The 13,264-nt window shown below is 34.5% G+C and overlaps 3 protein-coding genes across 4 annotated transcripts in view; 1 reads left to right on the forward strand and 2 right to left on the reverse strand.

Annotated features, from left to right (window-relative positions):
- Window positions 1-8,893, reverse strand: part of LOC100182855 (pecanex-like protein 1) — a 31,208-nt gene extending 22,315 nt beyond the window's left edge. Inside the window, exons 1-14 of one of the 2 annotated variants that reach the window (XM_026838332.1) lie at window positions 8,383-8,484; window positions 8,052-8,202; window positions 7,455-7,524; window positions 6,970-7,072; window positions 6,134-6,191; window positions 5,452-5,666; window positions 4,619-4,682; window positions 3,743-3,859; window positions 2,964-3,076; window positions 2,424-2,542; window positions 2,095-2,137; window positions 1,522-1,667; window positions 1,128-1,168; window positions 457-522 (exon numbers count right to left, since the gene is read on the reverse strand). In XM_026838332.1, coding sequence (XP_026694133.1) covers window positions 457-522; window positions 1,128-1,168; window positions 1,522-1,667; window positions 2,095-2,137; window positions 2,424-2,542; window positions 2,964-3,076; window positions 3,743-3,859; window positions 4,619-4,682; window positions 5,452-5,666; window positions 6,134-6,191; window positions 6,970-6,999 — 1,012 coding nt within the window. In that variant the 5' untranslated portion in view covers window positions 7,000-7,072; window positions 7,455-7,524; window positions 8,052-8,202; window positions 8,383-8,484. Of the gene's footprint in view, window positions 1-456; window positions 523-1,127; window positions 1,169-1,521; window positions 1,668-2,094; window positions 2,138-2,423; window positions 2,543-2,963; window positions 3,077-3,742; window positions 3,860-4,618; window positions 4,683-5,451; window positions 5,667-6,133; window positions 6,192-6,969; window positions 7,073-7,454; window positions 7,525-8,051; window positions 8,203-8,382; window positions 8,485-8,663 lie in introns of those variants that run through there. The other variant, XM_018815465.2, reaches the window with a different exon arrangement.
- Window positions 8,894-8,898: 5 nt separating this feature from the next.
- LOC100179707 (mitochondrial ribosome-associated GTPase 1) lies at window positions 8,899-10,856 on the reverse strand. The gene has a single exon (XM_026838337.1). It carries the CDS (start codon window positions 10,705-10,707, stop codon window positions 9,619-9,621), a length of 1,089 nt encoding a protein of 362 aa, XP_026694138.1. The 5' UTR covers window positions 10,708-10,856; the 3' UTR covers window positions 8,899-9,618.
- Window positions 10,857-10,991: 135 nt separating this feature from the next.
- The window catches only part of LOC100181022 (glutamyl-tRNA(Gln) amidotransferase subunit A, mitochondrial-like), a 4,473-nt gene continuing 2,200 nt past the window's right edge, over window positions 10,992-13,264 (forward strand). The window contains exons 1-5 of the mRNA XM_002129759.5: window positions 10,992-11,233; window positions 11,340-11,482; window positions 11,696-11,881; window positions 12,405-12,548; window positions 12,739-12,847. Coding sequence (XP_002129795.2) covers window positions 11,195-11,233; window positions 11,340-11,482; window positions 11,696-11,881; window positions 12,405-12,548; window positions 12,739-12,847 — 621 coding nt within the window. The 5' untranslated portion in view covers window positions 10,992-11,194. The remainder of the gene's footprint in view (window positions 11,234-11,339; window positions 11,483-11,695; window positions 11,882-12,404; window positions 12,549-12,738; window positions 12,848-13,264) is intronic.

The following is a 13,264-nucleotide window of genomic DNA, read 5'->3' on the forward strand; positions in this document are numbered from 1 at the left end:
AGTAAATTTAAGCATTATTTTTTTAATCATATTCACAGCAGACAGTTTTATGAAGAGAATGAATGTATGTGTTTATGCAGATGGTAAACAATTTGAGCATTTGTTTTGAATATGCTTAGTAAAATTGATATTTTTAAATGTATTTTCATGAAATTGTAAATGAGAGATTTGTGAGACATTAGCTACTGTATATTGTGAATGAATGAATGTAGCTTGCTTTATCCTCGCATGGCCGGAAAACAACAGTCTTTATAACACAGGTGCCATGTTTCATACACCTCATACCAGCCTACAAGTTACCAAGTAAATGTAATTTTATATTGCTTTTATGCATGGCTGACAATTTGGACTCTCATTAGTGACCACTGGGTTGGAGCAATTCCCTATAAGTGTCTTGCCCAAGGACGCATACGCCCACAATGGTAGCAGCGATGATATCGGTATAAGAACATATACCTGACACAACAGACCAGTTCCCAGGTTTTCTGTTTCTTGGAGGTTTAGCTTTGGTTGGGCGCATGGCTGATTATAAAAAGTAAAGTTAATGTTTTGTTAACCATCATATTTTTAGGTGACAGCATCAAAAAATACAATTTCTTAGTCAGTAGCTTTTAACAACTGTTGTTTTGTTGCTATATACTTTGTTTGGTTTAGAATATTTCCAAATCTTCGCTATTGTAATGGAAAGATAAATAAAGTTATTATAGCTGTAAGGCGTTCAGAAAGTCATTACGCATTGTTTTATTATTGTTTTTTTAGTCTATTTGAATGGAGCAGCAAATTTAGGTCTTAAATAAATGAATGAATGAATGAATGTAACTTATTTATTCTCGCATGGCCGGAAAAGACAGTAGTTATAACACAGTATTCTGTTTCATACACCTCGTGCCAGCTTACAAGTTACCATGTTTCTTTGAGGAAGTTTATTTTTTGGTGGAATTTTTTTTATGTATGGCTGATAATTTGGGCAAGTCATAAGTAACCACTGGGTTGGAGCAATTGCCGTTAAGTGTCTTGCCCAAAGCCGGTATTGATCCTAACGGGTCACTTTCAACCATTGTTAATTTTCATTCATGTTTACCTCCTGGATACTATACTGAAACAAGTCTGACTTAATAAAAACTTACAATTTCCAGGATTCTTGTTGCTCTTTGCACCTTCTGTGTTTCTACAATAAAACAATTACTATTTAAAAACTTAAATCCATTAAAATTGGGCGTAATGTAAAAAATTACGTTTTTAACCCAATTTTTTAAAGCAACAATTTTTAATTCTAAATGACTTTAACTTGTGCAAAATACAAAGTAAAAAAATTGTGCATGTGGTTTTTTTTTTACACAACAGTATAGCAAGAAAAAAACATTATGCTTTTATGAGTTTTATTTTTGAAACCCATAATGTTAGAACCTATTTAATTAAGAACTAAAAAAAGAGAGTTATCAGGTTTGGGACCTATTAAATTTGGGACCCATTTTTAAAACGCAAAGTTTGGGACCCATAAAAATATAAAATCTTCCTCACAAGGTGACGTGGGAAGTGTCCACCGCATCCCACCCCAATAAAGATGATCCTGATGGTGTTGTTGTGGATGAAAGAGATGAGGAAGATGATTTATCACGAAGGAATTCATTCACCGTGATTTTCATCATGTTTTCACGACCATGATTCTAAAAATATAAAAAAAATTATTTCGTGATTTTATGAAAAAATTGTCATGGTTGGAATTCTATTTACATATTTGTGGAAAAATTCAATTGCGTAGAGGTCTTCAAAAATAAAAATATCAATCATTTTTTAATTTTACGTTGGTTAACACTATGGGCCTCAAGATTTAGGCCAGAGTTAGCCCATTACCACGATACGTACAACAGGCGTGGTAACGAGTTGCCACACTTTTCAACTTCGTGTATGATTGTTATTTGATATGGCTTACAATTTGGACAACCCATTAGTGTCCACTGGGTTGGAGCAATGTCCGTTAAATGTCAAGCCCAAGGACACAGAGATACCTATATGTATCAGTATCACACCTTTTAGTTACAATGCAAGTGCCAGACCATAAAAAACAAACAAAAAAATGAAAATTTGACTTACTGAATCTCCAGCCATGAGGTCATCTTTTAGAAGTGATCTTGATCTGACATAGAAACAGTATATTAATATTAACGTGCCATAGAAATATTATAAAATAGGTGACCCTACTGTTAAATTTGATTTTTGATTTAATTAGTAATAAATGAATGAATGTAACTTTTTATTCTCGCTTGGTGAGGCAACCACAGTCGGTATAACACAAGCGTTCTGTTTCATACACCTTGTGAGCGCTTTCAAATTCCGATGAATAAAAAATATATCAATAAAAGGAAACAAAACAGTAGCCTTAATTCAGTACAAACCCCAAAAAATCAAAGTTTTAAACTAACATTTTTTCGTCGATTCGATTTGTCACTCTGACATCTCGTGGCAAAGATGAGGACTTGGTTTGAGTCATGGTTTGGTTGAGGAACAGGTTGATCTGAGGAGTGGATGCTGATGTAGGGTCCTGGGAGCAAGAGGACTTGAATGAATTATGTAACTGCTTTATCTTCACATGGCAGAAAACGACAGTCCTTATAACACAGTTGTTATGTTTCATACACCTCTTCCAGCTTACGAGTTATTTTGTATGTAAGTTTTTGAGCTTTTTATGGCTTACAACACAAATTAGTAACCACTGGGTTGGAGTATATGCTCTTAAGGGTTTACAACATTACAAAACACACATATGCCCACAATGGTAGCAGCGTTGTGCCTTATACACAAAACCTAATGTATTTAGGTATTTAGTGCATGTACACAGTTTCTGCCCTTTTTGAACAATTATTTTCTGTATGAATGAGGTCTTATTAGCAGGGTACAATGACATGCTTTTCCAGACGACCTCACACATATAGTATATATTTACTTAAGCATTAAAACTATACCTGGTTGGCTGTACCGTTAGAAATTCTCTTCAGATCAGGTGTATCACTCAATACATCTAGTTCTGCTGATCGCTTGCGTGATTTTCGTGCGTCGTCTCCTTTGGCTCCATTATCTATAGCGCAAGATAGCATAAGATAACTGAATGATGAAATCTTAAAATAATATTAATAGTCAAATCGTCCGGCGCTGTAGCACAGTTGGTTAGCGCGCCTGCCTCTAACCCAGAGCCGTACGTAATGGGTTCATGGCTCGTCGCTGCTGCCATAGTGGGCGTATTTGTCCTTGGGCAAGACACTTAGCTGCAATTGCTCCAACCCAGTGGTCACTAATGGGTTGTCCTAAATTATCAGCCACATATAAAAAATCTCCCACAAAGTAACATACATGGTAACTCGTAAGCTGGCACGAGGTGTATTAAACAGAACACCTGTGTTATAACGACTGTCGTTTTCCGGCAACGCGAGGATAAGGTAAGTTACAATGGCAAGTTAAGTACAATCTAACTTTTGTGACAAAACCACAGAAATGTATGTTTTACATAAGGTAAAGTACAATTAAAGTGTGACAGACTTAAATACACATACAATTTGCACATAAATAAAAAACAGTACCTCTAAAGCATGTTCTATTCTACATGCATTAACGCCCATGATACCACAACCTATTAGTGACCGCTGGGTAGTTGCACAGTTTTCAAAAACAAATTCGTGGCATTTGCCAACCGCCACTGTGAATTTCTAGGTCTACCATAATAAAAAACAACACTTGTAATGCTTACCTTCATGCTTTGTAAAACTTCTTTTCTTCACTGGACGTCTGTGACCACGAAAACCAATCCTTCTTTGTATTGTCTGTACCTCACAAAGTTGATCATCATTGGCGACGATAGACTTCACTGGTAAAAAAATGAAAAAAATCAGTATACCAACAGAAATCATTAAGATTTTGACAGATTGTAGTTATATAGTAGGGTGGGGGAAGATGGGACACTTTTTGACTGTATTCACTCATCCTATTTAGCAGTAAACAAAAAACATTCAAAGAATTATAAAACTGTATCCTCACGGCTCCCATAGACCGGTGTTAAATGTTTAAAACACGATCAGGATATTTGGTTATTTTGTGTTAATAATAAAGGGGTCCCATTTTTCCCCACCCTACTGTATGTTTTTAAAATTAAGGTTAAGATTCAGGAATGCTTTTGAAAGTAAAAGAAGCATTTAGTTATTATACATATTTAAGTGCCACCCCATGCAAGTTTATATAATCCGTAGTCATTTAGACCAGCATTTCTTAAACTGGGCCCTGGGGTAAATTTACCCTGAGGGTAAATTCCTTGTATTTAGAGGGTAAATGAGCTACCAATCAAAATCCACATCAGTTGAGGGGACAGAAAACTTGTGCCAATTGTAGTATTTTACCAGACATTGAACAACTCGTTGTCAAAAAGCAAGCGCATCCGTCGCATTAAATATAACTGATGTAATTAGTTGTTTTCGCTTTTTAATAAATGGGCGCCATATTACATATTGGGGGTAAATCCGATAAGCATCTTTGTTAAACGGGTAAACCATACAAAAAAAACACCCAGGGGGTTATTGCATAGACATCACCAGATGTTAAGGCCCTCGCTTCGCTGTTAAACACTAATTACCTGAAGGTTCTGAATTATCTTGTAGTTTAACATCTGAAGATGAGAGTGGTTTGTCATTAGTTGCCTGTGGATTAAAGATTGTTATTTGTCAAAACTTTGTGTAAGTTGGATTTAGCAGCCAGGGTTTTTATTTAACTGGTAGTTTTACCCGCAATGTTTACAACAACTGTTTTTCTTTTCTTTTTTCTGCTAATTGTATTCGAAGAGATAAATAAAAAAAGCATGTAAGTAATGTTATATAAGTTAGTACCTAAACTTATGTTGTTATATATGGTATATAATTTAATACCCAAATGCACACAAAAGCAAAAAAAATATATCTTGATGAGTGATGACGTTATTAGCAATTGGCTTCACAGTTTGAGATAGGACTGAGTTTAGGACTTAGTGTACGTTAAAGGGTACAAGATCAAAGAATACAAAGTGTGTAAATGACAAATATTAATCCTAGAATTTATTCTGTGAAATATGGACTTGGATTCTATTTAAACAAGGGGACAGTTGATGCCCTTTTAGGAGAAATATCTCTCTCACAGAATAAAATTTAGTGAACTTATTTAATTTTTTGTCGTTTATGTTGTAAAACTTAACACTGAATGGCATTTGTTACGAGAAAGAAAAACTTCGTAAGCACTAGACCAGATTTTGCAAGCACTAGATCAGGGCCAGATTAAAGTTACTTAACACAGTTATAGTATGCAATTTTTACTATTTCTATTCTATGTGGGTGAGGTCCCGCAGCGTGGCACGCCATGGGTCCTATGATTTAGGCTAATATTTGCCCCATTACCCCAACTTTGACTATTTACAGATTTTTTTAAAGTAATTCTTACCTTTATTTGCGCCTTTCTTCCAGAGAGAAAATCTTTCATTATGACATCACTATCACGATTATCGACATTTGGGATGCTTGCACATCGGTCTACTGCCAACCGTTTCTCCCTTTTTCGTGACTTTGTTTTTTTATTGTGACGATTTTTTGGAATTTCGTCAAAAGATTTGACAATGAATGATTCCTCTTCTGCTTGGCCATGCACATCTACAGTAACTAAGAAAAATAGTTTAAGTTAACGGAAGAATAAAGTTACTGTAAATAAATCCTGCAAATTTGACCTTGATGTGGAATGGCATTCGTGGTTACCGGCTAAACAAAACAGACTAATATTTAGCCGGCTGATTTCGTACGATTAACTTCCGTAATAAGTAATGCATAGAAAGTTGGTCGGCCGACTAAAAAAACGCGGTAACCAATATTAACCCCGACAGACTAACTTTAGTCATTCGCCGACAATACAATCCCTGGTTTTATAATTGAATAAGAGACTGACAATACCTTTTGGGCGATATATATGTATTTTATTAAACAATTGGCTGGACTTGATTTTTGTTTGTTACGTTTTCGTAGCACCAGATCCTAACCTTTTGGGTTCGGTGGCAAACGCTTTATTCGGCTGACAATTTGAGTAACACATTGGTGGTCTTTTGATTGGAGTTAAAATAATTGTAAACAAATACCTTTATTCTGTGATGTGTCTTTTATGGAAGATGGAAATAAATCGTCATCTGCAAATGTCTGGAAAAAATAATAGTTTTTTAACACATAGTCCATAAAAGCAATACAGCATTGTGGCAACTGAAAAAAGAAAAAACTTTTAAAATCAGTTTGTCCACAGTGCTTCTAAATTCAGCCGCCAGCTGTCATGACTTCATGTACTGTAACTCTATTCTATTTGTTTTTAACTGTAATGTGTTTTAACAACTGTTGTTCAAATAAAAGTTATTATCCATAAAATTTTGTTGGCAGGTGAACCTATTGGCAGTCAATGGCCTAGTACAGCAACACCAGGCAAAAGTTGGTCTAGTAAATTAATACCGACTGGCAATGCATAAACTTATCATGTCCATATTCCATATTATAATACTTGCTGTGTCCATTGTAATGCATTACTGCATAAGGCATACATTAAATAGAATATTCTAAATTATCACATTACTGTGGAGCTACTAATTACACATTTTAATGAATTACTTTCTTAAAGCGGACTCAATATTGTTGTTGTAAATCATTTCTATATATAATAATAATAATAACTTTTATTGGTCTCTTTGATTACAGTAGTGAAGATTTAAAAATATTTTAAACGAAAAGACAGGATATAGTGACAAAACAACAGTTGTTAAAACACGCTTATGGTTAAAAACATATTTACATTTACTTGTATATATATAAAATACTAATAAAAATAAAAATTGCTTAGCCTACTGTTTAAGAAAAAGTTACACGTCAAATTCTTCATAAAAATGATATCTAGAAAATCATTGTTAAGTTGATAGTAAAAAAAACAAGTTACATGTTTAGTAAGTTCATCCCAAAGCTCCATGTGACCTGATGTATCCACTTTGTTGCTTGCGATATCAACTTTACCATTCTCGTTGTTTTCGTCGTCTTTACCTCTGCAGCAATAATTTAGATATAATAAAGTGTCCAGCCCAGTGGTAGGGTGGTTAGCCCGCCTTCCTCTAACCCAGAGGGAATGGGTTCACGGCTCGTCGCTGCTACCATTGTGGGCGTATGTGTTTTTGGGCATGATACTTAACGGAAAATGCACCAACCCAGTGGTCACTAGTTGGTTGTCCAAATTATCAGCCATACATAATGAATGAAAAACTCCAAATAAAAGAATCACTCACAAAGTAACTCGTAAGCAGGCACGAGGTGTATAAAACAGCACACCCATGTTATAATGACCGTCGTTTTCCGACCATGCGAGGGTAAAACAAGTTACATTCATTCATTTAGCCCTAAATTGTGTTTTAAATCAAGTTATAGACTCACGTATACGAATCTTTCTTTATAGCATCTTCTACTTCACCAGTATCTTTTATTTCAGTCACTTTATCTTCATCTGAAATTTAATTTTATTGTGTTTAATAAAACAGAATATTTCAATTGAATAGCCTATTGGTTAGGTATGTAAAATACAAAGTAATGTTTTTTGGTTGTATTTTAACATGGACATTTGAGGATAACATAAGGTCTAGTTATGAAATAGTTGTTTTCTTATACACCAGACACACATGATGTATTCATACACCTCATGCTCAATGTCGTGTTATAACATGGGTGTCTTCTCATACACCATACATACATAGAGTATTCATACACCTTATGCTCACTGTCAAGTTATAACATGTGTCTTGTTATACACCAGACACACATGGTGTATTCATACACCTCATGCTCACTGTCAAGTTATAACATGGGTGTCTTCTTATACACCAGACACACATGGTGTATTCATACACCTCATGCTCCCTGTCAAGTTATAACAGGGGTATTTTTATACACCAGACCAGACAGACACGGTGTAACCACTAGCATTGCCCCCATGAGAGGATAAATAAGTCACAATTATACATGATGTGCTCATACCTGGTGAATCCTCTTCCACTGTCTTCTTCTGTATTGTCTCCCCTTTATCAAATGTTTGATGTAGATGATTGTTGGCAAATTTCAATGTACTGAAGAATATCACAAGTGACACAAAGTAAGCACTTGTTACTCCCCATGTGAGCAGTGTCAACTAAAAAAAATAATATTGTTGTTTTTGTCATCCGAAAGGGGTAAACCAACATAAAATTGTTTATTGAAAGAAATGCTGAAATTATAGAGGTTATCTAAAGGTACAACCAAAGTTTAAAACAATTAAGCTGCTAAAAAGATACATGTCAAAACCGTAAATTCTTGAAAAATGATCCATTACCTTTATCTAATATAGTTCAAAAACTTGCAGCAATGGCGCTAAGTGTCTTGCCCAAAGACACATACACAGATACACTTATCAGTATGAGTATCACCATCGGGCATCCAACCCTGTACCTTTTATTCACAATACAAGAATCTAACTGCTGGGCCAAAGCATCGTACAGAAATCCAAAAATGACTTATTATTTATTGCATTTAAAAAATATGAAACTATAAAAACATTGTTTTTTATTAAAGTTCACCTGCCAACAATTTAAATATAAAAATGTAGCAACTTACTAAGTAGAGGCAAAATGGCAGACAGAGCAAAAACAACCAGGAATAGAGATGGAACAAGTTTGTGAAGTTGCTATGAGATGTATCGTAGTACCAGCCACCGGATAACGAAGGCCATAAGCCCTGTTGTACAAACTTAAGAATGTTTCTTTTCATGGCTGGATCTTTACAGCTTATGTTTAAAAACCTAACTCATTATTTTAAACGGTAATTTTTTTTCAAAAATACTGGTTTAACACTGTAAAAAAAACATAATAGGAATTTTTATGTGGTTGTATGTGGAAAATGTTACAGAATAACCAGGGCGTTGGGAAAATGCATGGATAAAGTAAAAAATACAAAATTGTAGCAGCATAGAAGCGTACTTAACTATTTTTTTTACAAGTAAAAAATTGTTTTGGCAATGAAAAATAAGCGTGTATATATCATATGTATACTTGATAATTCTGCCACAACTGAAAAAAAAATTGTAAAAAAAAGACAAAACCATAATTAATAACATGACTGACAAAAAATGACCTAACAATAGTTTGTGCCATGCAGTTTATGAGCAATTTTAATAAGTAATACAACTTTTTTGCAGTTGTAGAAACCACTGGGGTGATTTCAAGGAACAAGCTGGTGTAGTTATTCAGTAAAAATTTTTTTTTTTTAAAAGACATCAATTTGCAAAGGCTGAAAATATGAAAACATGAAAAAAATGATTTACTGATATAAGTTAGTTAATAGTCAATAGTCATTAGACCTAACATTTAACACATTTTTTCCGCTGTGGTGTGGAAAGAAATATCTGACTAATAGTAAACAATAAAAAAACAATTAATTTGCAAAGGCGCAAAATATGAAAACATTAAATTACTAGTATACATTGGCCCGTTTAAAAATTGTTATTTTTCCGCACAGTTGTAGAATTAAATACCTTGCAAATGGTAAACACATTCTTAAACAACATAAAAAATTACGTTTCATTCTCATCATCATAAAACTCTGTTTCTTCATTAAACTTATGAATGAACTCAAAATTTAAAACATCATCAAGTAAAAAATTTCCCAATTTTCCTTCTCGGAAAGCCTTTAAGAAAACAGAGGCTGCCTGATCGAAATCTGGTATTTTAACATGGACTTTACCAGTACCAGTTTGCACTGCACGAGTCTGAAACTGATTAGTTTCATTTGAAATGTGTTTCAAGAGAGTTAGGCTACAGTCTATAGGTCCTGGGAGATTAAAGTACTTTGTGTATGTAAAATCCCTATGTTTGTTCAGAGTGTATAGTAGGTAATCTGCCACCATGCTTGGTCCCATTACATGGTCATGTACTGTGTTGCATAAAGCAAGCTTCATGCCTACATGCATGTCTGTAATGTGTGGCTCAAAAATCCCTGGAGTATCAAGCAAATAAACAGCAGGATTACTTGAGACTTGAACCCTATTCATTACTGCTCTAGTATGGCCAGGATTTCGTCCTACTTCTGGTCCCCCTTTTCTCCCCAAGTTGCCAGCCCTTAGGGCTTTTATTAACGAGGATTTACCAACGTTTGGAATGCCTACAACCATAATATTAATGTCCATGTCTCCTTCTCTGTCGTGGCGGTGGCTTTTTTGCACCAAATTCACGCACGCTGGTATTATCCGATGAACGGACGGGTGGCATTGCCCTGCTGATAACAGTTCCGTAAAAATAACATTTTCGACGTTTTTTTCTCGGTAAAACTCGAATATTGCGTCTACATGCTGCTTTGTAAACTGCACCAAGTCAATTTTATTCAACAACAAAAGATAAGGCTTTGAACTGAGCGCTTGTTGGAGCCCTGGGTTTCGTCCAGAAATCGGGATACGAGCGTCGTGTATTTCAATGATACAATCTACGTTTTTTAAAACTCTGCGCATTTTGATAAGTCCTTTACCCATGTGTCGAGGGAACCAGTGCTTAAAGCTTGGCTTCGGGCCAAAGTCAAATTGGTTCCGCATTGTGAACTCTTGGGAATATTTGCGTACAGCATATCTAGTTCGCATTTTCCCCAGGAAACTTCGCGTAAATTGATGCATTATGATTCTATACGTGTCGTATGCTTCTGTAAACACTATTTGCAGTTAAAAGAAACAACTTTTCCTTGACATGAAACAACAAACTATGCTGAAACAGATTCACAATACTGTACTACCTCATTTGGCAAACACCATTGAACAACTGGCGAGAGAACTAAAAAAGCAATTTTTAACCACAAACTTTTTCTTTTCCCCCTTTTTTCTTTTTGTTATAACTTTTTTCTTTTTAAAATCTAGGAATTAGGTGAGAGAGTGGCGTAATCACCGAAATTAGAAAAATGTTTTTATTTTTTAAACGAGTTTCTGTCCATTAATAAAATATGATTAAAACTTGACTAAAAAAATAAGAACTTCTAAAATTGACCAAGTTTGAAATACTGTTAAAAAGGAAATTCATATAAAAACAGGGGGATTTCCCAAAATTGAAACACAATATTAGTAAAGTCAGAATTTTAAAACTGGTCGTGCATGCTGTTTTTCATTACCAATGGCCAGCAATGGAATTTTACAGAAATCTACAGTGCAGGTACAGAAATACATTTATGTATGTATATACATATATAAAATAATTCAGTAGGATATTTATCTTTTAGACACAAAATAAGAAAGTACCTTTCAAATTGAAATTTCAGATTGCATCTTTGATTCGGAATGGTGCTATTTCAAAAGATGTGGTTGCAAGAGAGTGTTACAAAAGAATTGAAGAGATAAAACCTCTTAATGCATTCATAACAGTAGTAGATGACCATACTAATAAGAACCATGGGTCTACCGAGTAAGTTATGTTGTATTTTACTTTGTAGTTCTATATTCAAAATATCTGCTATTGGCAGCACTTTAGGTCATTTTTTTATAAAAAAATGAAGCTATTTGCTTGAAACATTATGTAATATTATGCACCAGCGCATGCAGATTAAAAAATGTTTATGCCAGAGTTAAACCAATATCCATTTTCTCTGTTATATTAACTGTTGTGTTAATGTTTCAGCCTACCCCTTCATGGAGTCCCATTTGCTGTGAAAGACAATTTCAGTACTGTGGGTGTCAGAACTACATGTGCTTCCAATATGTTGAAAGATTACGTTCCTACATTCAATGCTACAGTTGTTGATAGACTTCTAAAGGCTGGAGCTGTGATGATGGGCAAAACTAATATGGATGAATTTGCTATGGGGTATGTGTTTGTTTTTAAGAATGGCTCATTGTTTTTCTGCTAGGTGTAGCGACCACGCTTATTTTCTTCAAATTAAATATAAAATATCTTTTAAACAGTAACCGTGATTTAATAACTGTTGCTTTGTCGCTATATTCTGTTTTTTTTTAATATTTTTTAATCTTCGCTACCATAATCTAAGAAACAAATAAAAGTTATTATTATAATTATTTAAATTAATAATACCATGCATATTTAGTTTATAACTTAAAACACACTCAAACCTTTTAACTAGACCAGCCCACATTAGACTAATGGGCCAACACTGGCCTGCATCTATGGTTGTAGGACCTTACCCATATAGAAAACAAATCACATTCATTGTTTAAAATACAAAACAGAATAGCAAAATCAGAATTAAAACATTTGCAGAGTGAATTTTTATATTTAACTATATATATAGTCCTAACTTTTAGTTTTTTCTCTTTCAGCAAGAATTTTAATTTTTCGACAGAATTTTATTTTTGGCCAACATTATTTTTAGGTCCGGTTCAGTTAACTCCTTATTTGGTCCTGTACGAAGCCCATGGCTTTATGACTTTAACAATACAGATAATTCTGATTGGTTTATTTGTGGTGGGAGCTCTGGTGGTAGTGCAGTTGCTGTGGCAACAGGAGCAAGCTATTTGTAAGTGTAAACATATTATTCAATATAACATTAGCAAAGTTTTATGGCAGTGCATGTTTCTGGAGAGTTAGACTACAATCTGTAGGCCTTGGGAGATTGTAGTACTTTGTGTTTTGCTTGCAACCCTGTTTAATCGAATTAATTTATATTAATAGTATAATATATGCAGAACTTTGTGTAAATGTTAGAGGTCCCTGAAGTTTATCATACAACACCCAGTTTGGGAAGCCTTGGAATTTTACTATGACCCACGGCCCTATCGTAAAATTCTACAAAACTTAGCAGAAACCCTTGTCTTTGTTTGTGCATTTAGGTGATTTATGAGAATGTCCTTACGGTCAGTTTATGATACCGTGGGTTTAGCAGCCACGCTTTTATCTGACACTTTTACTTAACGATTTACCTACAGCGTGTTTATAGCAAATTAGCGATTGTCGTTTTATTGCTAATTCTTTTTTCTTCATTACTTAAATGAATGAATGAATGTAACTTACTTTATCCTCGCGTAGCCGGAAAACGACAGCCGTTATCACACGGGTTTAACACCTCGTGCCAGCTTACGAGTTACCATGTATGTTACTTTGTGGGTGATTATTATTTTTTTTTTTGTATTGCTGATAATTTGGACCACCCATTAGTGACCACTGGGTTGAAGCAATTGTCGTTAAGTGTCTTGCCCAATGACACATACCCCCACAATGGTAGCAGCGTCGAGG

Source organism: Ciona intestinalis, unplaced genomic scaffold (assembly GCF_000224145.3).
Source record: "Ciona intestinalis unplaced genomic scaffold, KH HT000075.2, whole genome shotgun sequence".
In the NCBI taxonomy this organism is placed as follows: domain Eukaryota; kingdom Metazoa; phylum Chordata; class Ascidiacea; order Phlebobranchia; family Cionidae; genus Ciona; species Ciona intestinalis.

What these genes read in the sequence shown, in the direction of transcription:
- LOC100179707 (XM_026838337.1), bottom strand. Translation starts at nt 10,707, where the DNA reads ATGCATCAATTTACGCGAAGTTTCCTGGGGAAAATGCGAACTAGATAT.